This window comes from Panthera leo, chromosome C1, assembly GCF_018350215.1.
Source record: "Panthera leo isolate Ple1 chromosome C1, P.leo_Ple1_pat1.1, whole genome shotgun sequence".
In the NCBI taxonomy this organism is placed as follows: Eukaryota; Metazoa; Chordata; class Mammalia; order Carnivora; family Felidae; genus Panthera; species Panthera leo.
This window is the reverse complement of record NC_056686.1, coordinates 189732906-189758971: the sequence shown is the minus strand read 5'-3', so window position 1 is coordinate 189758971 and position 26066 is coordinate 189732906. Positions and strand designations below refer to the sequence as shown.

The 26066-nt window shown below is 37.7% G+C and overlaps 1 protein-coding gene across 1 annotated transcript in view; it reads right to left on the bottom strand.

Annotated features, from left to right (window-relative positions):
* The window catches only part of PARD3B (par-3 family cell polarity regulator beta), a 1004169-nt gene that overhangs the window by 449538 nt on the left and 528565 nt on the right, over positions 1 to 26066 (bottom strand). The window contains exons 5-8 of the mRNA XM_042949849.1: positions 18011 to 18099; positions 9475 to 9561; positions 3847 to 3972; positions 825 to 1183 (exon numbers count right to left, since the gene is read on the bottom strand). Coding sequence (XP_042805783.1) covers positions 825 to 1183; positions 3847 to 3972; positions 9475 to 9561; positions 18011 to 18099 — 661 coding nt within the window. The remainder of the gene's footprint in view (positions 1 to 824; positions 1184 to 3846; positions 3973 to 9474; positions 9562 to 18010; positions 18100 to 26066) is intronic.

Here is a 26066-nt window from a genome sequence, read left to right as displayed (position 1 = left end):
ATTTTAAAACTACCTTGTGATCATTAAATTCTGTATTAATTCAGACAAAACTTTGAGATTTTGGTTTCTTTTGAACTGAGTCTTGAGAATCACATCAGATTGCAGAAGGCCGCAGAGGGGGAAGGGATTATCAGGAGGTTACAAAATAAACAAAAGCACAGAAGCGCATGAATGCTTATGTGTGTATACGTGTATAATACTGCATAAATATGCATGTATATGAATGCCCTAGTCTCACTGATCTGGGCTTGAAATGCATAGAAAAGTTGGAAAAGATGAAGGTAAGGTTATACATGCTTTTGAAATTAAGTATGTTTTGAGAAACTGTTTGCAATGTTGAATTAGCGAAATTTCACTTACATCATTATATATAATAATTATCCATTATAATGATCACATACTTGCTTTTTTGAGAACTAAATGTTTAGCTGGTATAAAACTATCTTAGAGAACCAGAAATAATATATGCGCTTTTTAGACTCTATCTACAAGGTGCTACAAAAATCACTCATCTTGCTGCAAAAAGGGCTCCACCGAATTTCAGTGCTTCTTTAGTGTTACGTTTTTCTCAGGTTTGCAATGGTTCTTTCCATTTGCCAACCTGTCTTTATCATTTTTGCTTCTGTTTCAAATACGCTATACTCTCCAGAAGGAAAGAATAAGAAAGTAGTACAATTTCAAGAAACTTAGGTAACTTACTTAAATCTATTCTTCGATACAATTAAATGAAGGGAGAATGAACAAAATTAGCCTTAATGCATTTCTCTTAACCAATTTTACATGTTACAATAATAGAATGCTATTAAGCATCGTGTAATAATTACCTTTCTTTAGGTCAATCTTAATTTTCTTTGCATTTTTCTTGCTGCCAAACCCCATGAGAGGGGAGAGTGAGGGAGAGGATGGCTTTCTACCCAGTCTTGGGACTCGGGGGCTCTTGTTTTGTTGCAGGGAAGTCGATGCATCCTCTTCAGGACGCCCTGTTCCTGTGAGACTTGCTGTTTTTATTCCTGATATTCCATGGACAGGAGGAGGCAGCTTTGTTCTCAAAACGCCATCATTGTCACCAAAAATGTTAAGCGGTCCAATGACTGATTTTTCATACTGGTCACGGTTTTGAGGTGGAAGCACATTGAGGAGGACGCTTGGGGACTTCATTGCCTGGCGGAAGACATCTTGAGCCCTTCAAAGAGAGGGAGTAAATATGTCACAACACCACGCTCTAGCGTGGCCCCTAATGCACCCCAAACCACGGCAACAGGAGAGCACAGTAGCACAGGGAAAGGAGAAACTGTCACTATTACTACCAGGATGGCTGCAAACTAAGTACTAGTTACCACTTAGGACTTGACCACGAGGTACCCAGACACGGGGCTGGCGACACTTGGGTCACTAACATGGACAATTCTCTCATTTGATCTTTTTTTTTTTTTTTAAATTTTTTTTTTAAAGTTTATTTATTTTTGAGACAGAGAGAGACAGAGCATGAACAGGGGAGGAGCAGAGAGAGAGGGAGACACAGAATCTGAAACAGGCGCCAGGCTCTGAGCTGTCAGCACAGAGCCCGATGTGGGGCTCGAACTCACTGACCGTGAGATCATGACCTGAGCGGAAGTCGGCCGCTTAACCGACTGAGCCACCCAGGCGCCCCTCATTTGATCTTTTTAACAACTTTCCTAATCTTCTCATTTCCTCTTCGGTAAGTATAATTCACTCTTATTTTGCAAAATGAGGAAAATGAGGCTCAGAGAGATCAAACAACCCGTCCAAGGACCCACAACTTTTGAGTATTTCCGAATCTGAAAATCCGCCCAGAGGCAATTACTAAAGTAGATATAAAAGCAAACTTTAATTTTAGATGAAAAAAATTATTTTGTATTACTGACCAGATTATCAACTCGTTTCCTTTTAGGGCTTTATTCGAAAGTACAGGTCTTCCCTGAAATGCGCTGTGTTCCAGAATTTCAATTCTGACACAAACATTTCCTCCTGGAGATATTGATGATACTGGTTGTACCAAATGTCATAGCGAATTATCAATCTAATATGCACCCTCCCTGCTATTCTCTTATAGAGTGCCTGTATTTTTTACTTTTTTGTCTTAGTCCTGGGTGTTTTGCCTCAAATTTCCTACTACCTTTTGTCTCCTTCATCCTTATGCCTCCTTGTGCCCCCTGACTACCTTGCCCAGCCTGTCTTGCCAACATGATCTACCCAAAAGGGTTACAGGAAAGCTGGGAGCCAGTAAATTCTTTCTTCTCCTCTTTCTCGAAACTCAGAAGTGATGGGGGAACCCCAGCAGCCCTCTGGTGACCACGACACAACTTAAAGAGAGCAGCCACTTAGTAAGGATGACAAAGCAGAAAGATGGAAAACGCCTCTCTTGCTGATGCTTGAGGAACTGCCTGCCGTACCACCTCTGGACCGCCGCCTCTGCACTTGGTTGTCTTTAGGAAAAAAATTAATCATCTTGTTTAAGCTTCCTTTATTTTAGGTCTGTGTCCTTAACAGCCATCCCAAATAATAATTAATCATAATTCCAACTGCCATCTGAGCGCCCCTCCCCCACCCACCAACCTCCACTTCAACCTTACTTCTCCATGTTGGTGGGGGAGGGGGAGAAGATCTCACAGAGGCAGTCCAACTCCTCTGGTCAGTTCCTTGCCTGGGAGTCAGTTTCTACTCCACACTACCTTCATACTGAATTTTCATGAGCCTCCGTTTCCACATTGCATACCTATCAAGTTCTTGTAAAAAGTAGAATGGTATTATTATTTTAAGAAATAGGCGTTTCGGTCTTTCTTCTTTTTTTTTTTTTTCGAGAATAAGATTTGTTTACTTATTTATTTGTTTGAGAGACGGTGTGAGTGAGTGAGGGGCAGAGAGAGAAGGAAACAGATTCCCATGAGGGGCAGAAAGAGAGAGAGAGAATCCCATGCTAATAGCATGGAGCCCAAAGTGGGCGGGGCCTGAACTCACCTGAAGTGAGATCGTGACCTGAGCTGAAGTCAGATGCTTAACCGACTGAGACACCCAGGCTCCCCACAGTCTTTATTTCTTTCCACACTTAAGCAACCAGTGCCCACAGGCCCTCCTACCCACAACCACTTATACCGCCTGCCCCCAACTCCCGGTGCCATCAAACATACAAATACTGACAGAGTATGGTACAGAGAATATAGACAATGAGTTGTTTTGGTCAGAAACAAGAGAAGCTGGTGGTCATTACTAAGGAATATTAATTAGTATTTGTTCCCTTGTTCCGGAACCCCACTGCAACGCCAACATACATTTAAAAAAATGGGCATCAGCACTGCATACTCTAATTCTTGGCTATGAGAACCTATTCCCATAACATTTTCACATGCAGAAAAATGACTTCTTGGGGGAGAATATTTTATTTTGTTTTTTTCATTTGCTTCTATTACTGAGTCCTCACTGAAATCTCTCACAGATGTTTAGGTTTAAGGAAGACTGCAGACACAAAGCTGGTTAATTAATAAGCTGAACTAACAGTCTGTGAAAAGAGCCATTAAATACCAGTTTAACTGACCCATATCCCAAGCAAAACAAACCCATCTATCGATGATCCAGACAACCAGGCGGGAAGGCTTGGGATATTCCGAAGTTTACTATTCCTGTGGCTGACAGGGACATGTGCAGGCTGCCTTCAAGGAAGCTCACACATAAGATGCATTTGAAAATGGATGTCCTGGGGTCATTCAAAGGCGACTGACCAGACATTCTACCTACTACCTACAGTTCTGATCACTAAGAGCTCAGTGATGATTTTAAGTACTCCAGGGATCAACACAGTAAATAAAACAATGGAAAAAAAATGCTTACTGAGCAAAGGTTTTGTCTACGAGGTCCACGTGGTTGATTTTTACGATACATTCATTTTCATGAAATAGTCCCTCCCGCTTGGACCTGCTATTTTCTTCAATGCCGCGGATGAAGAGTCCTAGAATCCTAAACGCAAAATTGAGGTTGAAATAGAATTACTGAGTAATAATATGCTAATTATTTCTCCGCTTGCAACTATTCAGAAGTATCGATTTCTCTTTGTGAAAGAAATTACCCTTTATATTCAGGCAACCGTTTGTCACTTAAATCCTTAGTAAAAAAAAAAAAAAAAAAAATCCACTGAAAAGAGAAAGCCCTTCAAGACAGATGCACATCAACAGTGACCCGGAGTACAATGGTCCACCACTCCATTGCCATGTTTGCGGTATTCTTAGAAAAGACCCCTACAGCTCAGTGGAGTTGAGGATACCGAGGCCTCTGGCTTGGAGAAGGCTGACTGTAATGGGTTAGTGCTGAGACAACCTGAGGCGTAATAGTGGGAGAGGATTAGGCATTCACCGCACTTTTGCGCAGCCTTACTACCTGTTCCAGTAATTTGCATTTTAAGAAGAAAGCAGACACCTAAGCACAGGTCATCGTGCTCAGTTTAAAAGGCGGTTCAGTCCCATTTGTTAGTGCCCCTGAAACAAGTACGTGTGGAGCATTTCCCATGCTCAGGATGGAGGAATAGGAGACACGGCTACAGGACCAGGACAATGAGTCAGTATGAGCTTGGCATGCAGTAGAAATTAAAAGCAAAAAGCAAAAACCTACAGACATCCAGAAGTCCAGTCTTCATAGGAGGATCTGGGGGGAGAATGGGATGTAAACTGGTTCAGAAGAATGAGTAGGATTTAGGTAGGGGGAGAAAGGGATACACCTGGTGGCAGGATGAAGGCTGTGTGTTTATGTGGGGAGCCAACACTGGAGGGGGAGGCCAGAGCCACACAGAGGGGCCTCGGACACTAGTTGATGGACTCAATCGAATGAGGCTGGAAATAGCAGTAGAGTCACCGCTCACTGCTTCTGAGGGAGACGGTGACATGATGGGGCAGGGCTTTGGGAAGACTTGTCTGAAACTGCAACCAGTAAGCGTTGGGATTCAGAGAAGAGAGCCGGAGGCTAATGGTGCTTTGTGGCTGTGGCTCAGAGTCAGGAGGGAAGGGGTTGAAAAAATGTCAATTACAGGAGAAAGAAAACGATAGCAATCAAGAATTAGATTGTGTGTGTGTATATGTGACTCTTACATTTTGGTAGTATCTAAACCCAAAACTAAGACATCAAACTTGTGTAAGTTTCAGCTATTTCTCATGCGACCTAGGTTCCTCCTGGGGCATGTCAGGGTCCTAGCTGTGTTCCCAGAATAAGACAGAGAGATACGTTTTCCAAGAGGAATCTGCTGGGCATGGAGAAACAGCCATCTCCTTGTCCCTCGTCCTCTTGTCTTTCTGCTTTGTCATTCTTTCTTTTTTTTTTTTTTTTTTTTTTTTTTTGTATACAGGCCTTGTATGTTATCACACAGCCCCTTTGTATTAAATCTCAGACCTGAATAAACTATGAGAACATTTTGTACGTGGATAACAGGGGCATCCATGGAGGAAGGGCAATCTCTAATGAAAGTGGAGGAGAAAACCATCTTCCCGTTTAGAGCAGCCTCACAGTGAGCCCTTTGCCCCCAGGACCCAGTTCATTTAATGAGCTCGTGTCATCTGAAGATGGCAAGGGGTGGCACATGCGGTGGTATTTAGGTTTCTACTCCAGTGGATGCAGGAGACAGTCACGCCACCTGTAGTAGGGAAGGCTCAGGGTCATGGGCACAAGTGTACAGGGGGTATTTTATACACTGCATTCCTGGTTCTATGTTAGTAAATTCACAATATTCTGTGTGGAAGAGAAAAGGGGCCAAAGCTACTATTTGATAAAGGATCTGAGATTCAAATTAATATTTTTAAGAAACTAATCCTACCTTAATCTCATAACATAATATTAAAAAATGACCTAGTCGACATGCAAAAGAAGAAGAAGAAGAAATAGAACAAAATAGTGTTTCTTCCTAAATGCAACAACTCTGTAATAGTTCACATTTTGGATTTTTGTTTTGGTGGATTCACAATAACATGATCCATTAGGAGGCTCACATGTGGTTATAAACTCGTTTATGTAAGCGATATTTTTTTAACAAGCATTCAAGTCTTCCTTTAATTTAATTCAGTACATCATCAGTCATGTAATGTTACTCCCTAGGATTTAATTTCACATTTTGGGAGATGAATTAATTCTTTCAGGCCACTGGGTTGCAATTTAGCTGGCATATTACAGCTGGAGTATGCGATGTGAACCTCGCTGATCCAAATAACCTAACTTTCCATGAAAAATTTATTGACAGGATAAGCTCAACTGTAAAACCCATGTGTCAGAGGTAATTTTGGTAAAATGTAAAACTGACTGATTTTATTAGTTTGGTTCCTGGCAACAAACCACTCCTGCCTTCTCTTTTCCACAGAAGGGATGGATTCCCTCCAGTTTGATTTCATCCAGACCAGTGTGAGAAGGCTTAGAAAAGAATCTCTCACTATCCTCTTTGCCCCAAAGTTGTGGGCTGTGGTCTTCGTGTCCTCTGGGACCAAGGCTCTGGGGACTTAAAGACCAATGCTGGGGAGGAGCCAGTTAATTTGCATTCGTGAGCAGTGCTAAAGTGGAGCACTGCCCCACAGAACAAGAGGGGGGGACAATTGCTTCTTTTTCTTCTAATAATCGTTTAGAAGCTAACCCACCCCACACTCCTTGACCTCTTCTGCTTTTCTCACCGTATCACGGGCCTTGGCCACTCTACGAGCTTTGCAATTTTATCCAAATGTGTCCTATCCTTACATTATGTGTTGATCCTCACCCACCCATTCCTTCTTCTCTGTCGTATTTAGCTGTCTTTACTAGGAAACTAAGGTATACTATGCTATCTTTACTGGAAAACAATTAGATTTCATGCTTTTAATTCTAAAACAAAACTACATTATTTTTTCTCTTAAGCCAATGAAATGAAAGTGCTTTTTACTTTGCAAGAACTCAGTTTTGTGTATATTTGTTTTGTTTCTTACTGTGCAAGCCAAGGGGCCTCCATACAAGTGGCATTCAACACCCTAAGCTATGGTACCTAATGAATCCATTGAGGCCTTATCTAGTACAGCCACCATTGTATTGCACTCAGGGTTTCCTATTCAACAACAGGTATGGCAGTGTTTTTCTAAAAGAAAAACTATATATATATATATATATATATATATATATATATATATATATATATATATATGGAGAAATTGGAAGCAAAGTCCATTACAGTAGTCTTAGTAAATAATTAAATGTAAATTCTAATTTAAAATAATGACACAAGCCAATAAAAGGAAGGAAATTAAGCACTAAGTATACCACCATGACCTTAACTCACCCCCCCCCCCAGCCCCCGTGCTCACACACTGAAACCATATGGCATTATGAAGTCAGACACTTGTGTGACACGCTCTGTACTCAGTTGCATCTAAACACATGGGTTGAGTTAAGTGTGCTGTTTCAGCCTGTACTCATTACTTCTTAACTTTTATTGGCTCATGTCTCCACTTCCATATTATTTTTTATGTTTTTTAATTAAATTTCCTTTCTATAATACTAATGGATAGCAAAAAAAAAAATATACAACTATTTCACCAAGTTACTAAACAGTTGACCATGAACTTATAAAAGTTCACTTGTGAACCAGGCTTTTTCGTTTTAGCCATAATATTAATAATACTGATAATTTACACATTCATATGTTGTGTGTTTTACAAGGAGTTTTCATAGTTTTAATGTCATTTAATCCTCATAACCTTTATGTGAAGTAGGTATTCACAAGAGGCAAGCTTAGAGGACTTGCTCAAAGTTATGAAAGAGAGAACACTGAGATTCAAATCCAATTGTTTTGAATCCAAGTGTAACACTCTTTCTATTCTTCAAGGCTTATGCAAGAAATCAGAACCAGGAAGGAGAAGGGAAGAAATCAATACATTTTAGTGTGTTTTCTCATTTGATGTAAAAGAGGGTGATTTCTGGTCTATAGGGTCAACCTGTTTTCCGAACTATTGAAAATGACGTATGGTGACTGTCACATCGTACATTTCTTCATGTTTTGGAAATTGGGATGGTCTTGTGTTCTATTCCAGCTTCATTAAGCTAAAGGGCCTGGTAATTTAACCGCTCTGGCATTTCACAAAGCCCTATCAGTATACTTCTGCCAAAAGCCATTAGAATTTCTCATGACAACTGGATAAATACTCTTCCTGTCTATCAAAAACAACCTCAGCTTGTCCTGTGCCATAACCCATAACATTTATAAACACACTTATTAACACATACAGGAAATGAAACAATAAGAGCCACTAGCTTTTCAGTTCATTTCTTTTTAGAGAACACTCATTCCAGCAAGAGCTTGGCATCAGATGTTATTTGCAAAAAAAGGTGATGACTTTGCAATTACAGGTAGCAGATGGCTACCTGCTGAAAATGATGCCAACCAAAATATCATGACTAAATCTGCTTTTCCTGCTATGTGGCAGACTGAACTGAATAAATATTCAGAATCAGTAAATGAATACTATATAACCTTTGGGAAAATTTTTGCTCTAGAAAGAGCAATGGAGTGAGGGGGTATGGATCTGGATTTTGTGTGACTTTGAAAAAATTCAACTGACTTTTCTGGACTTTGCTTTGCTACGCTAAAATAAGACATTCTGCCTTTTCAGTGAAGCATTTGATATAAGAAAAATTAATTTAGCAAATTAATTAAAATCATATCATGAGTGAGAAACTGATTTTCTTTTAAGAAAAGCCCTTTCTTTTAACATAGCCCTTGTCAATATCAATCTGTGCTAAAGGCAGTCATCTTATTGAACAATGACATAATATCTGATACTAGTTTTGTAAAGTTGTTAAAAGAATAGTAATATTAACTCTCAGACACATACTTTAATTTCCATCAGTAAAACAAGTTTTATATTCAGTTAGGTGGACATGAATTTCAAGAAATGCTGACATCTAAATTCTCATTTGCCACTATGGCTTTAACAATATAATTTCAAAAGGATGTGGTATACTATTTTTAAATGATTACATTTTATTTTAGAAAAAAACTAGCCCAATGGCATTTTACTTATACTTAAAATCATGAAAACACATAGCTTCTGATACAGCTACTTATAAAGCTAGAATATTTATTATCCTAAGTTCTATATACCTGAGCAGTATCAGGAAATATCAGTTTGGATTACTATACTCACTTTTGAATTGTATTTAGGAACATGAAAAAAATTCAGTGGCAATATTTGCCTAAAAATACGTTAAAATCTTTTCCAAGCATTCTGTTTACTACATGTCACTGATATGCAGAAACTGTTATAGATATTATTTATTTTCCATTGTATCCTATAAGGAAATGACTTTGTTTCCAACACGTAAGTGGCCAACAGACATTATATATTGAGGTATCTATCTGAATAACAGAGATATACACTTAATCCTCTTCTGAAATGTGTCTGGGAAAATGAGCTGAAGTCAAGTTTTTCATTAGCATGAGCTTCTGATATAAAGAAAACATCTTACCTTCCACTCAGAGATGAAAAGAAAGGCACTACATGTATTCCCAAGGGGCCTCCTTCCCCAGAAATCTCCACTGTTCTTGTCATATCACTGGGGCAGGGAAAAAAAAAAAAGAAGCATATTATAAAAAAAAAACACAACTACTGTAAATTCAACAGCAGAGAGGAAATCAAAGGAGTATATGATTTGCTGGTATTTTCACGAGATACAGGAAATAAAAATGTTTAAGACTATCTGATTTCTATTTTTTTTCCCCAGAAGAGAAACAAATGGAAATAACGACCCACAAAAATAACTTCCTATTTAAGTTAATCTGCATAAATCAACATATTTAAAAGGATGTACACAAAAATGAAATTTCTCCCCATTGAGACACACTTGAAATTACTCTACAGATGATAAAATACATGGAATTAAGCCTATCTATGCTTAAGCATAAAGTAGGCTCTTCTCTCCAGAACAGGAAAATTGAAATAAAATATGTATTTATCAGAAAAAGCACAGAATTACATTTTACAACAGTGAAGCCACAGTTGGTAATACATACGGGCATGTTCAGAGCATTATAAATCAAAACTTACACTTGCCTTTCAGTAAGGCATCAGTTGTATTCAATGGAACAATTCTAAATTTTCACCTCCTACTTTTTTCAGAGGTAGAAAAAGAAGTTGTAAAGCCTGGGGAAAATGTATTATAGAAAGAAATAGAAAGCCTGACCCGCCTAACCTACTCCAGATTAAGGAGAGGATGAGCTAGAAACATTAATGGATTGTGTGTATGACTGAAATACACAAGACATTGGGAAACTTTGAGCAATAAAGAGCGGAACTAACAAGTTTTTATGAAGATGAAAAATAATAACCGTGAACAATTATTGGCCCCTTTAATCCCACAGACAGAAAATAAAATTGCCAGAGGAAAAATGATAAAGTTGAAGCAAACATCCCTGTTACGGAAATTGTAAGCAGGTCTCTATTGTTTCCTATTTACATGAAAATGACCTGAAACTGGATGTCAAATTAAGAGCTACAGCTGTTACAAATGCTTTTCTGTTCCAACTTGAAAATGGTGAAATTTTGGCTCCTTGCTAGAAAGTTGAGAACAGCATAAGAAAGTAAAATGCCTGATGAATTCACTCTGCATTTAGTGCTCTCTGAATTATCAGCAATCTAAAATAAATACATTAAATATATTCTCATCAGTGGACTAGGCTTATTTTTAATGTGTTTCTATTGCAAACTTATTATCATTAGGAACTGTAAAAAAGAGCATGTCAGTTTCTAGCATTTGTGGAATATGATGGAATTTCAATCTGATAATAAGTTTCAAATGAGTTTTGCTCAGATATTGCTGATATATTTAAAACTTGTTCAGTCAAGCAGGTTATATCAGAGGCCTCGAGAAAAAGTTAAAAATAAAACAAATCTTAGAGTGATAATATCATGGGATAAAATAGATTCTTCTTGATACTTTCAGTGTGAGAATACAGATATTATATGGATACACATATATATGAAATACTATATGTAGGTATACATTATATGCTCTGAATATAAAATATCTACTGGGAAGAGAAAGTTGTATAGCTTTTAATGGACCACAAAGCAACAATTTTTATGTAATAACCGATTTATAGTTCATTCGTAGCTATTTGAGGAAGAGTAAACCCAAAGTATTAACACTCTAGGGTAATGGTACTGTTCTAAAGACTTTTAGAAACAAAGACAAAAATCTCATTTAACCATTAAAACTTTTCTTATCTCTACCTTTACTATGTATTTGTATAGTTTTGCACTTAGAACATAACACAAATCTTTCCTAACAAATGTATTAAATATCCATGTGCTAATAGACAGCACTCATATGTATTATATTGAGGCTTTTGGAATGTAAGTGTTTAGTATAGAGTTCAAAATTTCAGCTTAATAATTTCTAGGATGGCTTTATGATTTTTCTTATCTATTTTGCAAACATTTCTTTACCTAGCTCAAAACCCCTCCTGTAAAACATAATAAATATTACGTATTATGCTGATACCTACTCCTTAGGAACTAACAATCCTCTATTTTTACACTCACTTAATAAAGTTAATCTTATAATTTGTTAAAGCAATCAATCTTGTTTCAAAACACTACAACCATTTTGGAGATGCAGTTTAAAGGTTCATTTATACTTTATAAGTTTCTCGTTTTCGATATCTCAGAATAAGCCCATGCTATCTATATACACAAGAGTCACAATAATTTGGCAAGAAGGATATGTGACAAATGTTAAACTACTATCGTAAAAATATTATCCCAGAAAAAAAAAGCATAAAAGACTTTTGGTTTTGTAGACTGTAATATTCAGGAAGTTATAGAGAATTAAATATTATTTAATATTTCAAGTCATTATAAGTTTTATACGTACCATGTTTTGCCATGCTCTTCATAAAATGCTATCCATTATTCCAAGATGGAAAGAAAAGCTTTTGAAAAAGGAAGCCTGACAGATGAGTCCATATATTTTTATTTATTTTAAAAGTGCAGAACAAAACTATTGTGTTATATGTACCTGCTGGAGTTCTGCAGAATTCTCTGTATATGCACCTTTCATGAAAGATAAACACAGCAACTAGGGCTAGACACAATTATTTGAATTCTAATCTCAGAAAGTGAGATTTTACTACGACGTGGAAATATGCTATTAATGCCATTTGTTTAGGCAAAGCACAGAGTAGGGTTCAGGGACCAGCAAGCAGAAAGCGTATATATTAATTTACGTTTTGGAGGCAGATTGAGAACGGAAAATTTAGAGAACGAGGTGGAGAGGATATTCTAGCAGTGGAAAGAAAAAGGAACTGGCAGCTTCTTGTGAAAAACAGATTCAAAATGAAACGGGGGTAAAGGGTAAAAAATTACACCGAGAAAAGCTAAAAGTTGCGCTCGGATCTAAACAGCTAACTTTATACAACTTTCTAAAGACATACTAAAACCAAAGCGGACAGTCACAGAACATTCAAGCCAATAGTATTAATCAAGCTAAATGTTCTAAGATCCAACCACCGCAGTGATTCAAGTAATTGCTGGGAACCTGTTATTAGCTAAGATGTTAGGACAAAAGTCTGGGTGAAGGTACAGAATAAGAGGTCAAAAGTGAGCCTGTCATGAGCAGCTACCCTGCAGGAACTCAGTGGCAAGTGCTCTATGTCGTTCCATCCAGAAGAAACACATGAAGCTTGAGGAAAGAATACAAGAGCTGCAGACAGGTCCAATTCCTCACACGAGGCAAACGGGCAGCATTTTTAACATTGAGATTATTCAACTCAGTCACAGGCCACTCACTTAGGGTCAGGGAGAGACAGGACTGAGTGTAGGTAGTGGGGGATATCTTGCTTTGGAGGGAAATCATGACTAACTTATTGAAAGTAGAGAGAGAAAGTGTATCTTAGTGGAGGCTTTGAGCCAGATGTCTGAGTAAATCATTTAAACTGAGACCAAAAGTATTAGTTTCCTCATTTGGACTATAAGGAAATAAAGATAAATTCCTAATAGAATGGTTGGTTTAAGAAAAATTAGAGAACATAACATATACATCATATACACAGTACCTGGCATATACAAAAGGTTCAGTAAGTATCAGCTATTAGGATGATTATTAAAACTTTTTGAGGGAATAAGTTTATGGGTTAAAAGGAAATTATCTCAAACTTTCCATTTTTTTCTCAACTGATTTCTTCAGTGAGACTTTTATTTTTAAAGTTTATCTATTTTGAGAAAGAAAGAGAGAGAATAATGCTTGTGTACAGGCAGAGGAGGGGCAGAGAGAGAGAATCCCAAGCAGGCCCTGCATTGTCAGCATGAAGCCTGACACTTGATCCCATGAACCCTGAGATCATGACCTGAGCTGACATTAAGAATCGGGCACTTAACCCCCTGAGCCACCCAGGTGCCCCCTCAGTGAGACTTTGAAATATTCTTAAAAAAAAAATTAATGTTTATTTATTTTTGAGAGAGACAGAGAGAGACAGAGTGTGAGCGGGGTAGGGGCAGAGAAAGAGGGAGACACAGAATCCGAAGCAGGCTCCAGGCTCCGAGCTTCCAGCACAGAGCTGGACCTGGGGCTCAAACTCACAAACTGCGAGATCATGACCTGAGCCCAAGTCGGATACTTAACCGACTGAGCCACCCAGGTGCCCCGACTTTGAAAATATTCTTAAGTACTGAAGGAGTGAGGAACACATTTCCTTCATGATGACTGGTGCCATAGACAAGATGATGGGCAATAAATGGGTAGAAGGTATTAGCCGGTGTTCTTTAGGCACTAAAGCACAGGTCTGCCATACAGAACAGTATTAGAGATGAAGTGAAGACAGCAAGACCTCCCAGAAGAGTTTGTTGGTGGCATGGAAGTCTGCTTGGTCATGATGTCTTGTTGGTGAAAACATACTAAGCAAATCACTTATTTTGTTGTTGATGGTGGTGGGATTCATTTAATATACCTGAATTCAATGTATATATTTATTGAGTAGTAGTTCCAATGAGGATGTTCTGCAGGGAAAACACAGAGGCCAATGTCTGAGGAGTTCATAACCTAGGAGTAGGTTAAGACAGGTAATAAAGAATAATACAAAGCAATGGAATAGTAGTAGTAATTGTAGTGTATTCTCAATGATTATAAGCTATTATGTGCTAACTGCCTTCTGGCATGATAACATGTACTCCTATCAAATGTATAAACATACCGGTTCCATTATACAGAGAAGTAAACTGATACCTAGAAAGGTAAAGTAATTGCCCAACATTACATCATGTATACAAGGTAGAGTCAGGCTTCAAACTGGAATTTATTGTATTCTATAGAGCAGGCATTTTTAACTACGTGCATGTGAGTTTCAAAGCAGAGGCACTTTCCAATGAGGCTCGGAGAAAATTAGTACAACATCAGGCAGAGAAGCGAGATCACAAAAATCTTCCTGAAGGAGGTACATTTTAGATGGGACTACGAAGGGCAAAAAGTTCTCCCATCAGAAAAAGTAGGTGAGGGGACGGAGAGGGCACGCAGATGAGAGAACACCATCTATGCAGAAAGAGTGAACCAGAATGGTTTGTGGGCACACAGACTGGTTGTGATATTAAAAGAAAAAGGCTAGTGAGCAAAGAGAAAGGAAGGAAAAGATGGGGGAGGTATTGAGAAGAGAAGGTTGAACCATCAGCTTGAGATCAAATCTCAAAGGGATAGGTCAAATTTCACACTGAAAAAAAAAAGCACATTTGGTTTTACAGAAAATGGAGCCAGTAAAGGTATTGGTACTAAGAAGTGGTGTGATAAATGCTGTGGTTTAGAAATATTCATCTGGCAATGATACATGGGATCAATTAGAAAAGAGAAAGACAAGATAGAGATTGGTCCTTGAGACAGGAACTAGTAAATCACTACAATAATCTGAGAGATAGCAGGGTTTGAATAATAATTACAGGAATAAAGGATGGACACCCGGGGATAGTTCAAGGGTTTGTTGTTGTTGTAGTTACTCTTTTTGACACAGACTCTCCCAATAATTTGCCAAATGAATGGCTATCAGAGGCAAAAAATAAAACCTGATGGCCATTTTAAGCCTGGAAAAAAAAGGTAAGTCTGGAGGAGGCTAACTTGGAGATGTGTCAAGGAATAGGTTGAGATCGGGAATGAGGTAGAATTTAGAAATGAGGCGAAGGCTTTTGGCACATATTGCTTGCTATTAAAAACAAACAAACAAACAAACAAACAAACAAACAAACCAAACACCCAACAGAAACCTCTTGTTCCATCATGTTAAGATCAAGATAAATTGAGTAGCGCTTCATAAGACATACATATTGTAAGACTATTTGGAGAACTCCTTCTAACAGTTAAATTTCTTTAAATAAATGTGTTAGTAATGGGTGAGCAGTTAATAGGTATGCTTATGATGTATGCAGCAATGTGTTCTAACCATTCACTGAACAAATATGCTGCTATCATGTTCCAAGACCTGTACGAAGTGTCAGGAATCCCTTGGAGGATTCCCAATTTTATATGGGAGAATGACACTTAAAATAAACTGTAGTATGTGTGCTAACCATAACTGCAGTGGCAATTAGTATTTATCCAGCCTTTCATTTAACATTGTGCTAAGTGCAACTCCCTGTGCTAAATCTCATTTAATCTTCAAAATAGCCTATATGATCATGTTACCCATTTTCCATATTAAAAAAAAATCAAAAGGTTAAATAATTAGCCCAAAGTCACATAGGCAGTGTTCAAACTCAGGATTTAATGAAATCCAAAGGTTCAGGAATGAAGGAATGGTTTGATGAATGCTGTGTTTTAAGAAATTTTATCTAGTAGTGATAGAGGAGATCCATTAAGATAAAGAGAGATTGATATTCAAGAGAAGAGATAGTAGGTTGTTACAACAGTCTGAAAGGTAAAGAAGGTTTGAGCAGTGACTCTTGGAATTAAAACACAGGAATAGGTTCAAAACATTTGAGATGGACTCTGGAAATAATTTACTGGCTTCTATGTCACCTACGTTGAAGTGAGGCCAAAGTACTCTCCTTGGGCCAAGCTCTGTGGGATATCATGTTCTCCTTGCCCCAGGAGAATGCTGACCATGGAACGCAGCCAAAAGCGACTTCCTAATTCCTCTTCATTTGTTTCTTCATCATCCCATAGCAGCTGGAACCTATGTCCTCTCCTAAAATTATAATCTCCAAGCTTTCAGCTGCTAGCTGTGCATTCCATGCTATTAAGATCCCTCTCATTCTCCCTCTATCCTACCCAAGAGCCGGCAAGTGCTGAGAGTTTCCACTTACTCTACTTTCTGAACTTGACCCTGATTTCAGCTCATTTCTCCAAACTGGCACTCACCACATTGTTTCTCACCAGGAAATAAAACACCAAAGAATACGGGAAGATGTTCATAGCAGGTAACACTGCAGTCTAACTTGGAGACAAGAGTGGTGGGGGTAGACTGGGTCTCTAGAAGTTACTTAATTGCTCTAAATTGCAATTTATTAGCCTACTAAATGTGATAAGACTTTTGCAAAAATGCTGTTTTGATAATCAAATTATACGTATGCATACATACATTTTAATTAAAGATTTTTTTCTTAATTCCTATACTCTATTCCTCTCGATTCTTTGTACCTGGAGGAAGTTTAGCTACTTTGTTCCTCTAGGCATAAATCAAACAACTGTTCACTCAACAGCATCTATCTACCTAACGTTTAGCCAAGATGTTAGCAAACTTTACCAAGAGCTAACATTGAAAAAAATGAAATTAAAGGCAAATAGAAGAAGAGTATTACATTCATTATGTCCACCTCCAAAAACAATCTTATCAAGCTTCTCAAAAGACAGTGCCCAGGAGATTTCATATACCAAAATTTTAATGTTGTGCATCTCAGTAATCAAAGAAATATAATCTAAACAGGACTACTATGTCACGTGGCTATAAATTGTAAGCCTCAGGAAAGTCTGCACAGTATTTCAGTGTGATAAAGGATGATCACATATTTTTTTTTAAAAAGCTAATTCCATGTAAAATGCCTGGCAACTATTAGTAACTGCACTGAATGAAAAGAATAGGTTGAGTACATGAATGACTGTCAACCTCAGAAGCATCACCTCTGAGCGCTGAAGCCAATAATCTATTGAACATGGAATTACTTTCCCGGTACAAAATGTGAAGCAACTTAGAAAAAATGACGGTAAGAATGGTGGTTGTGGTGGTGATGATCAGCACCCCCCCCTCATAACAGAGACGATGGTGACAATGGTAACAGTAACAGTGGGAGCCAACAGCAGCCAATACCCCTAGGGCTTACTCTGGCCCAGGCACTGTTCAAAGTGTTTTACGTACACTAAGTCATTTCATCTTCATACCAACCCTCTCAAGAAGGTTTTAATATTATTTCTGTTTACAGACTGGAAACTAAGGCAAAGGGAGATGAGTAACTCGCCTAAGCTCATAGAACTGCTAAGCAGCGAAACTGGGAGCCGAACCCATGCAGTAGCAAAGGCAGAACTAGAGATCAGTGCAGAACAATGTCAGTGTCGGGTAAGTGCGAGAGCAAAGGACTTCATATAATGAGTTACTTACATTAAAAACATGAAAGATCCTGGGTGACGGACGGGATTCATTTCACATACATTGAGTAAAATATTGCAAGATGGTGAAAACACAATGCAAACTAATATTCAAGGAGCTAACGTCCCTGTAAAACATTCAACCAGAATGAACTCTGAAAATTCACTTTAAACTGGTGTTCAAAGGGGAAAAAAGCAATTAAGAAATCCAGGTTGCAGACGAGTTGAAAGACGTGGAGGCTCATTCATATATGTTTGTCAGGAGGCTCTCATATCATAAAAGGAAATAAAAGAATGACTAATTAATTTTAGAATTGGGAAGGTTTCACTCCACTATGCTACTTATCTTCATCTTCCCTATAAAATAAAAAAAAAACAACAACTACAGATTGTGAAAGAAACAAACATCAACCTGAAATAACTAAAATACTCTGATTCACGTCAATACCTCAATGCGTCCTTGGTTTTCGGCGATGCCAGGAGTTCTGTCTGCACACCATTCATAACTTCTCCATCTTCTAAGTTCTGTGTGGAATCCTGTAGTCAAACAAACCCATGAGCATGTGGATGCTATGCATTTAGAACTGAAAATTTGAATAAAATGTCTCAATGTGAGGTAGCAAATGGTTTTCCTCTAGATATATACAGTATGCTCCAATTTCTTTGAAGACTGGAAACAGGTGTTAATCTTTTCAGGGCTTTCAATGTTCTTTTCTCTCCCATTTGGTTTCTGAAATACTCAAACGGGCCATTTACACAAGCCAATATGTTAAGAGCTGTGGAATACATCATTTAGCTTCCTGCTACTCAACCATAAGCTTTTGGGACTGAGTGTTTTACATCAGCAAGGAAAAGGGGTACCAAAGGGAAGGTGCCACTGACAGGTGGTGATGTATTGGCTTTAATGTACTGTACTTGCCTGCACCCCCTGGTGACACTAAAAATATAAAGAAAGCAAAATCCGTGGAAAAAAAAAGTTGCCTGGAAAGGTCACTTCGGTCAAAAGTGTAACAGGACTGTGGCAGGAAAAGAAATCCGGAGTTCTTATTTTGTCATAAGACTTTCACTCTGAGAATGATCTTCAGCAGAGAGAAACTAAAATTAACCACTTCGTTTCTAAAATGGTAAGCACTCTTCCACTACAGAAAGGGAAAAGGGTCAGGGAAGTAGAGTCCTCCAAGATAGTGGCGAAGTTGAGTTGGCTGTCACATAGGGAGAATGGATTCCAAAAAGCAAGTTGATTTAGAATCTCACTTGGAAGGCATTAGATTTCTGTGAGGCTTCTGAGCTGTACTTTAACAGAGCGGTTCTGCAGATACACCACTCTTTAGAAGCAAAGTCACAGCGTTCTTCACGGACTCAGGTTTCGCCAAAACAACAAACCACACGGAGAAAGAAAGACCGGTTGTCAACAACCACACCTGTAAACAGAACATTCATGGATCTGACAGCATCATTTCAACAACAAGGAAAGACAATATATCAGGTCAGAGGTTGGGCATAAAGGAATTAGGTTCATATCTTGAAGAAAACAAGATGTGGAGCCACAACTCCAGCAGCATGTCATTGTGAAATGAGTAAAATGTATTTCACTTTTATTTATTTATTTATTTATCTATCTATTTATTTATTTATTTTTGTTTTATTATTTTTTAAATTTATTAATTTTTGAGACAGAGAGACACAGAGCATGAACGGGGGAGGGTCAAAGAGAGAGGGAGACACAGAATCTGAAACAGGCTCCAGGCTCTGAGCTGTCAGCACAGAGCCCGACGCGGGGCTCGAACTCACGGACCGCGAAATCATGACCTGAGGTGAAGTTGGATGCTTAACCGACTGAGCCACCCAGTTGCCCCCGTATTTCACTTTTAGACTGAGTAGCAACATCTCACATTGGCTTGCGGGTTTTGTGGAGGACTTGGTCTACACTAGATTTCTCTTTTTCTTTCTTTCTTTTTTTTTTTTTTTTTTTAATTTGTTTTCTCTTTTCCACAGGGATAAAGAAAGGGAAGAAAATCTAAAAGGCTAAAGAACACTTTTTAGTTTAGGGCACCAAATCTTAAAAGATGAATGTCTTTGAAAGCTTTCAAACATTCATATTATTATGAAGGGCTTGAGAGATGCTTACAGAGAAAAGAGACAGGGGCTGGGCAGGTTACAAAAATACTTACGTAGACAATTTAACAAAATATTTGAACTTGCGACTATTGCACATGTCAGAACACTTGATGGCTGCATTTGTCAAAACCATACTTTCCTACCTGACCCTCTTACACAAGATGAAGTGCTATGAAGGGTAAGGACACGTCTAGTCCTCTGCCAAGTACACAACACACAGAGCTCATTTAGTGAATGTTAACCAACGCATGAGGTAGAATGGCATTGTATTAGTTTCCAAATGCTGTGTAATAAATTACTCCCAAATTAAATGGATTAAAAATAACAACAACAATTCTCTCTCATAGTTTCTGGAAATCAACTATTTAGAAGTGGCTTCGATAGGGGAGTTCTGGGGCAGAATCGCTCATGAGGTTGCAACATTTTAAGATGTCAACAGGAATGCAGCCTCAAGCACTGAGAGGCTTCACTGGGGCTTTAAGACCTACTATTTTTTTTCTTATAGAAGGCACATTATGATATAATTCACATAACCCTTTTATTAAAGGTTATTTAAGTTATTTAAAGGTTAAAGTGTATTTATTTAAGGGTTATTAAATTAACCCTTTTAAAAAGTACAGTCTATTTTAGCTTATCCACAGAATTTTGCAATCATCACCACTATCTAATTTTAAAACAATTTCAAAACCCCAAAGAGAAACTGCATACCCATGAGCCATCACTCCTCATTCTGCCTACCCCCACTCCTGGAAATCATTAATTTAATTTCTGTCTCGAAGAATTTATGTCTTATGAACATTTTACACAGACAGAATCATAAGATATGTGGCTTTTATCACTGAATATGAGGTTCTCAAAGTTCATTCATATTGTAGCATGTGTCAATATTTCACTGAATTTTATGGCTAAATAATATTCCATTGTATCAATATACCACGTTTTGTTTACCCATTCATCACTCGATGGGCATTTGGGTTATTTCCACTTTTCTTGATTATAAATAATTTTGCTATGAACATTTGAAATAATGTTCACTTGTGAAATAATGTGGCTAAGAACCACAAGTTCTTGTGTGCATATGTGTTTTCATTTCTCTTTGATATATACGTAGGGGTAGAATTCCCAAGTCATATGGTAACTCTGTTAAACATTTTGAGGAACTGCTATACTATTTCCAAAGTGTTGCACAATTTTACATCCCTATTGGCAATAGATGAGGATTCCAATTTCTCTCAGTCCTCGCCTTTTTGCACTTTTTATTTTTCTTTCTTAAATTTGAGCTATCGTAGTGTGTGTGAAGTGGTTTTTATTTTGCATGTCCCCAGTGGCTAATGATTTGCATTTCTCTACAATGACCAATGATGCTGAGCATCTTCCCATGTGATTATTGGACATCTGTACCTTTTCTTTGAAGAAATATCTAAATATTTATCCTTTTATTACTGAATTTTAAGCGTTCTTTAAATATTCTGTACACAGATTCCTTAGATACATGATTTGCCGATATTTCTTCCCATTCTGTGGGAGACATTTCTTGAAATTTCTCAATGTGCCCTTTGAAGCACAAAAGTTTTTAATTTTAATGAAGTTCAAGTTATCTTTTCTTTTTTCCTATTGTCGCTAGTGCTTTTTGGCGTTGTATCAAAGAAACATTGCCTACTACAAGGTCACAAAGATTCATTCCTATATATTCTTCTAAGAGTTTTTTTTTTAATGTTTGTTTATTTTTGAGAGGGAGAGAGAGAGGGGGAGAGAGTGAGCACACACGTGTGTAGGGAGGATCAGAGAGACAGTCTTAAGCAGGTCCCACAGAGTCAGAGCAGAGTCCAATGCGGGGCTGGATCTTACGAACTGTGAGATCATGACCTGAGCCAAAATCAAGAGTTAGACGCTTAACTAAATGAGCCACCCAGGAGACCCTCTTCTAAGAGTTTTATAATGTTAGCTGTTGTATTTGGGCATATAACTATTTTGAGTTAATTTCTGTACGCAGTGTGAGGTAGGGGTCCAACCTCAGTCCTTGCATATTTAGCTGTGACTGCACCATCGGTTCAAAACACTATTCTTTCGCCATTGAGTTGTCTTAACATCCTTATCAGAACCCAACTGAGCAAAACTGTAAAAGGGTTCATTTCTGTACTCTCAGTCATATTCCATTGATCTATACTTGTGTTACAGTCTTGATTATCTGTTGTATACGAAGTTTTGAAATCAGGAAGTGGGAGTCCTCCGTATTTGTTCTTTTCCAACTTTGTTTTGGCTATTCCGAGTCCCATGCATATTCATACAAATTTTAGATTCAGAACATCAAGTTCTGCAAGAAAAAAAAAAAGCTAGCTAGATTTTGGGAAGAATCACATTGAATCTGTAGATCAATTTAGAGAGCATTAGCATCTTAATATAAATAAAGGCTTTTTCATCCATGAATGGTTAACAGTGGCTATTAACGAAAATAAATATTCTCTTTGGCTCTGTAATTCTTCATAGATATATAGCTTCGGAATGTCAAAGAAAAAATTGGGATATATGTTATAAAATTTTAACTATCTTTGCCTCTTTGTTCTCTATTTCAGGTGAAATTTTCTTATTTATCCCTTGCTAAGGTAAGAAAATAACACACTTTCTGGTTCAAATCAACATGCTACAAGTTAAAATACCTTTTTTTTTCTAGTTCTAGTTAGATGGTAAGTAAAGGTTCTATTTATGTCAACAACATACTTAATGCTCTGAGTATCTGGAAATGTCAATTAGAATCTGAAAGCAATATTGGGCCAATTGCAATGTGATAATCTGCTCAAGGGTAATTCTGAACTGACTGTAGTTTTACAGCAATCGTGTCAATAACTACAGCCTTAAAAAGGCACACACACACACGTTCACAGACTTCTATGTCTAAGGCAAGAGTTCTATTTTAAAAGTAGCATCAAAAACTTTTTGCTTTTCCACAGCTATCAAAAAAGGACAGTTACTATAGTTTATCGTCTCACTAACGGGCAGTGTTTGTCACTTGCCAAAATCATTTCTATATACTGCAATAACAGAATCCTTTGATATTCTCTAGAGATGGGGCAGGCGGACAGAGGCTCGGGGCTTCCTGCAAGGACACAAAGCCAATTCCAAATTGACTTCAACAACAGTGTAGGCATGCAGTGCTTCAAGACTTATAGACAACAGCAGCTTATTTTTTGACAGGGTCCAAGAGATCACCTTTTTCCAGAAATTGCAAAATATCTGACGAGCGATAATTTAAGAGCGCTTGGGCTTTTCCTTCACTAAACTGCATGGTGAAAAGTCACGAAATCACACATATCTAAAAATGAATTTTTTTCCCCTCATAGCTTATTTAAATAACCTTGAGAAAAATCTGTAGAATTTGACTTTTAAATTGGGAAGTAAAGGGGCAAAAATAGTCTGATTATGAAGAGTGAGGGGTATAAACACCTGGTGCTGAACAGCCACTAGATTTAACTTTAGACTTGAGAAATATTAATTATGTGATTTCAGATCCCCAAACTTGCCTCTAGAAATAGTCAATGGTTGGAGAAGCTCTATACTTAATTAATAAAATTATTTTCTTAATGTTAACTTAAAAAGAGAGATGTGCTCCACTGCATAGAATACAAGGGTATAAAGCAACTTCAAAATTGTTTTCGTCTCCTCCTTTTACCCACATTACAATTCTTTGCTCTCTAATAAAGTTCAGCAGGAGGTTGTGTCTGGCTGACCAGGCAGAGGCCTTGAAAGAAGCTTGTCCTTTATCTCTTTGATCAGAGCAGGCAACATATCCTATGTGGCTCTCACAACAGACAAGTTTAATTACTACAATTTTTAAAAAGTGAACATTTTTAGCAACACTTTCAGGATCACGGGAGCATTTCTGACAGCCAGAATGAGTTGGATTTAAACATCACTGCACTATTTTTAGCCTGAAAATCAACACTTACATAAATATTCCCAAACCAATTAGCAGCAGCTGGAAAGTAAAGGTGTTTACATTTAGTTAGCACTACGCTAACAACTGCAAGGGCTCACAGGCTGCATGAAAGGGGGGCCCAGCACCGGGCAGGGTCCTCCTCCCCAGGGCAAGCATGGTGTTGGCACCAGGCTATCATTTCATATCTCAGTTGGCAGAAGTCACCGATTTCATGCAGGAGAATGTTTTCGTGATGGAGCCTCATGAAGTTATACATCCCCAAATAGACTGAACACCCTTGATAAAACTTTTCGGGAAGAAAACGCTACCCAAATTCTCATTGCTTTTCCCTGGCTGACCACAGCTCTACAACAATACTAAAAACAGTTTTACAGCTCAGTTTTTCATGTCTCAGCTGAGAACAAAAATAGATGTGCCGTTATCGACGGATGCCTTTGACATATAGGTGAAAATACACAGCCTTGATGTCTTCCCCCCACTCAATGCACCTTCGCCACATTTGAAACCACTTGCCCACAAAATTTTAACTGCAATTGAGTTATGTTTCAAAGCTCAGGTGCATATTATAACAATATTTGCATTCTCAAAAGCCAACTGTAAGTTTCTTTTGAAATCGCACATGAATTGTAGAATGAGAGTAATAGAAAAATTATACAGAGAAGATTTGAACGTCAGGTTACGTGCCTGATGCTCATACATAAACATAATGTAAATGGTAAAATTAAAATTCTGGGCATAATTTCAGAATATTTGTTTTTACATTTTAGAACAAGAATATCTCTGCTAAGTAAAAACAAGTTGTATTTGAGAAGCACACATATGAAATGATCATGCATTTTGGTAGTCAAGTGCTGTTATTCAAGCCTGACCTAATATACACTCTTCATGCCTTGGGCAATGCCTCACCTTGGGAAATCTCTCAGTTGGCTACACAGATACTACCTCAAACTGTTTCACTTCTAGCAATTTCACCATGCCCATAATTGACTTTATATGCATTTTTTCATATTTTTATTTACATATATTATATATTAGATTCTATATCCATATGTCTCGAAATTGGCAAGAATTTCAAATCAGAGATGTTGAAATGCTGTTTCAAGTTTCCTAAGAATGAGAACAATTTATTTTATTTTTAACAGTGATCCTCAAACTTTGGCATGCATTAGAATCACCAGGAGCCTTGTGAAAACAGATTATTGGGGCCCATCTGAGGTTCTGATGTCATAGGTTAGGGTAAGCCCTGTGAGTCTGCATTTCTAACAAGTTCCTGATGCTTCTAGTCAAGGAAACACACTTTGAGAGACACTGCCATATAGCGACTAGTGCAGATCTTCAGAAATCCTTGATGATATTAATTAAGCACTGGAAAGACTGGTGCTGATGAGCTAGTCTAGTCCATTCATGTTATAGCTATGGAAACTGAGACCCAGTTTATTGTGATAATGACAAAGCCAGAATCTAGGATTCTTGATTTTCAGTTCAGTCTTTTTTCTGTGTATCATAGGAAATAGCTGCTGACCTATGAATGCTGACATTATTTTTATGGATCCTTTTTTCTTTCAATGACATGAACAAAAACTCTAATAATGTCTTGGATATATTTTATCTTTTTTCAAAGATCTCGAAATATGTCATATAAAGCTAGCTCCATATTCTTGATAATCCTAAATAATTCCTTGGAAGTCCTATTTTAATTTTACACATGGACATAGCCCAAACCAAAAAGATTAAGGTCTTGTCCACAGTGAAACTTAGGATCCATGTCTCCTAAAATTTAGGTCCGTGTGTAGGCGTGTTAACATATTTACATTGTAATGTCTCTTAGTTACGGATTTTATGCAAATAGAATGAAGAAACAGTATCCTGTCACAAAACATTAAAATACATTATTTACATGAAAAACTATCAAGTGTTTCATTATTCTGAAGATTGAGCTCTACTAATTCCATTGCTTTTAGATAAAAAGTTATTTTGGAGGAATACAATTAATTAGATCATAAATTATTAGTTCCCAAACCTTAACCTATGAGGTGGATGTGCACTCATACACACACACTGCTAAGGCACAAGTAAGTTACCTGAATGGATACAGGATAAGACTGGATGGGATTTAAATGATTCTGGACTTTGGAAAATACACTAAAAGCCAGCCGTCTTCCAGTGGACTGTCTCCTAGAGACTGCACAGTTGGAAATGACATGCTTCCCAGGTTAAATTCCAGTGACGACACAGAGGTGGCCATACCTTGTCTTCATCTGGTTCGTGTCCAAGAGCTGTTGCGTAGTTTGCACAGGTTTAACAAAAATACATTTTAAACCAATGCATAGTAGTAAAATTAAGCTCAGCTCTCAGACAAAGGACAAAGTTCCCAATACAAGCTCTCTCAGTGCTTTGCCTAGTGACGGGACACCTAATCTCTTGGACCTCAAATTCATTATCTATAAAATGA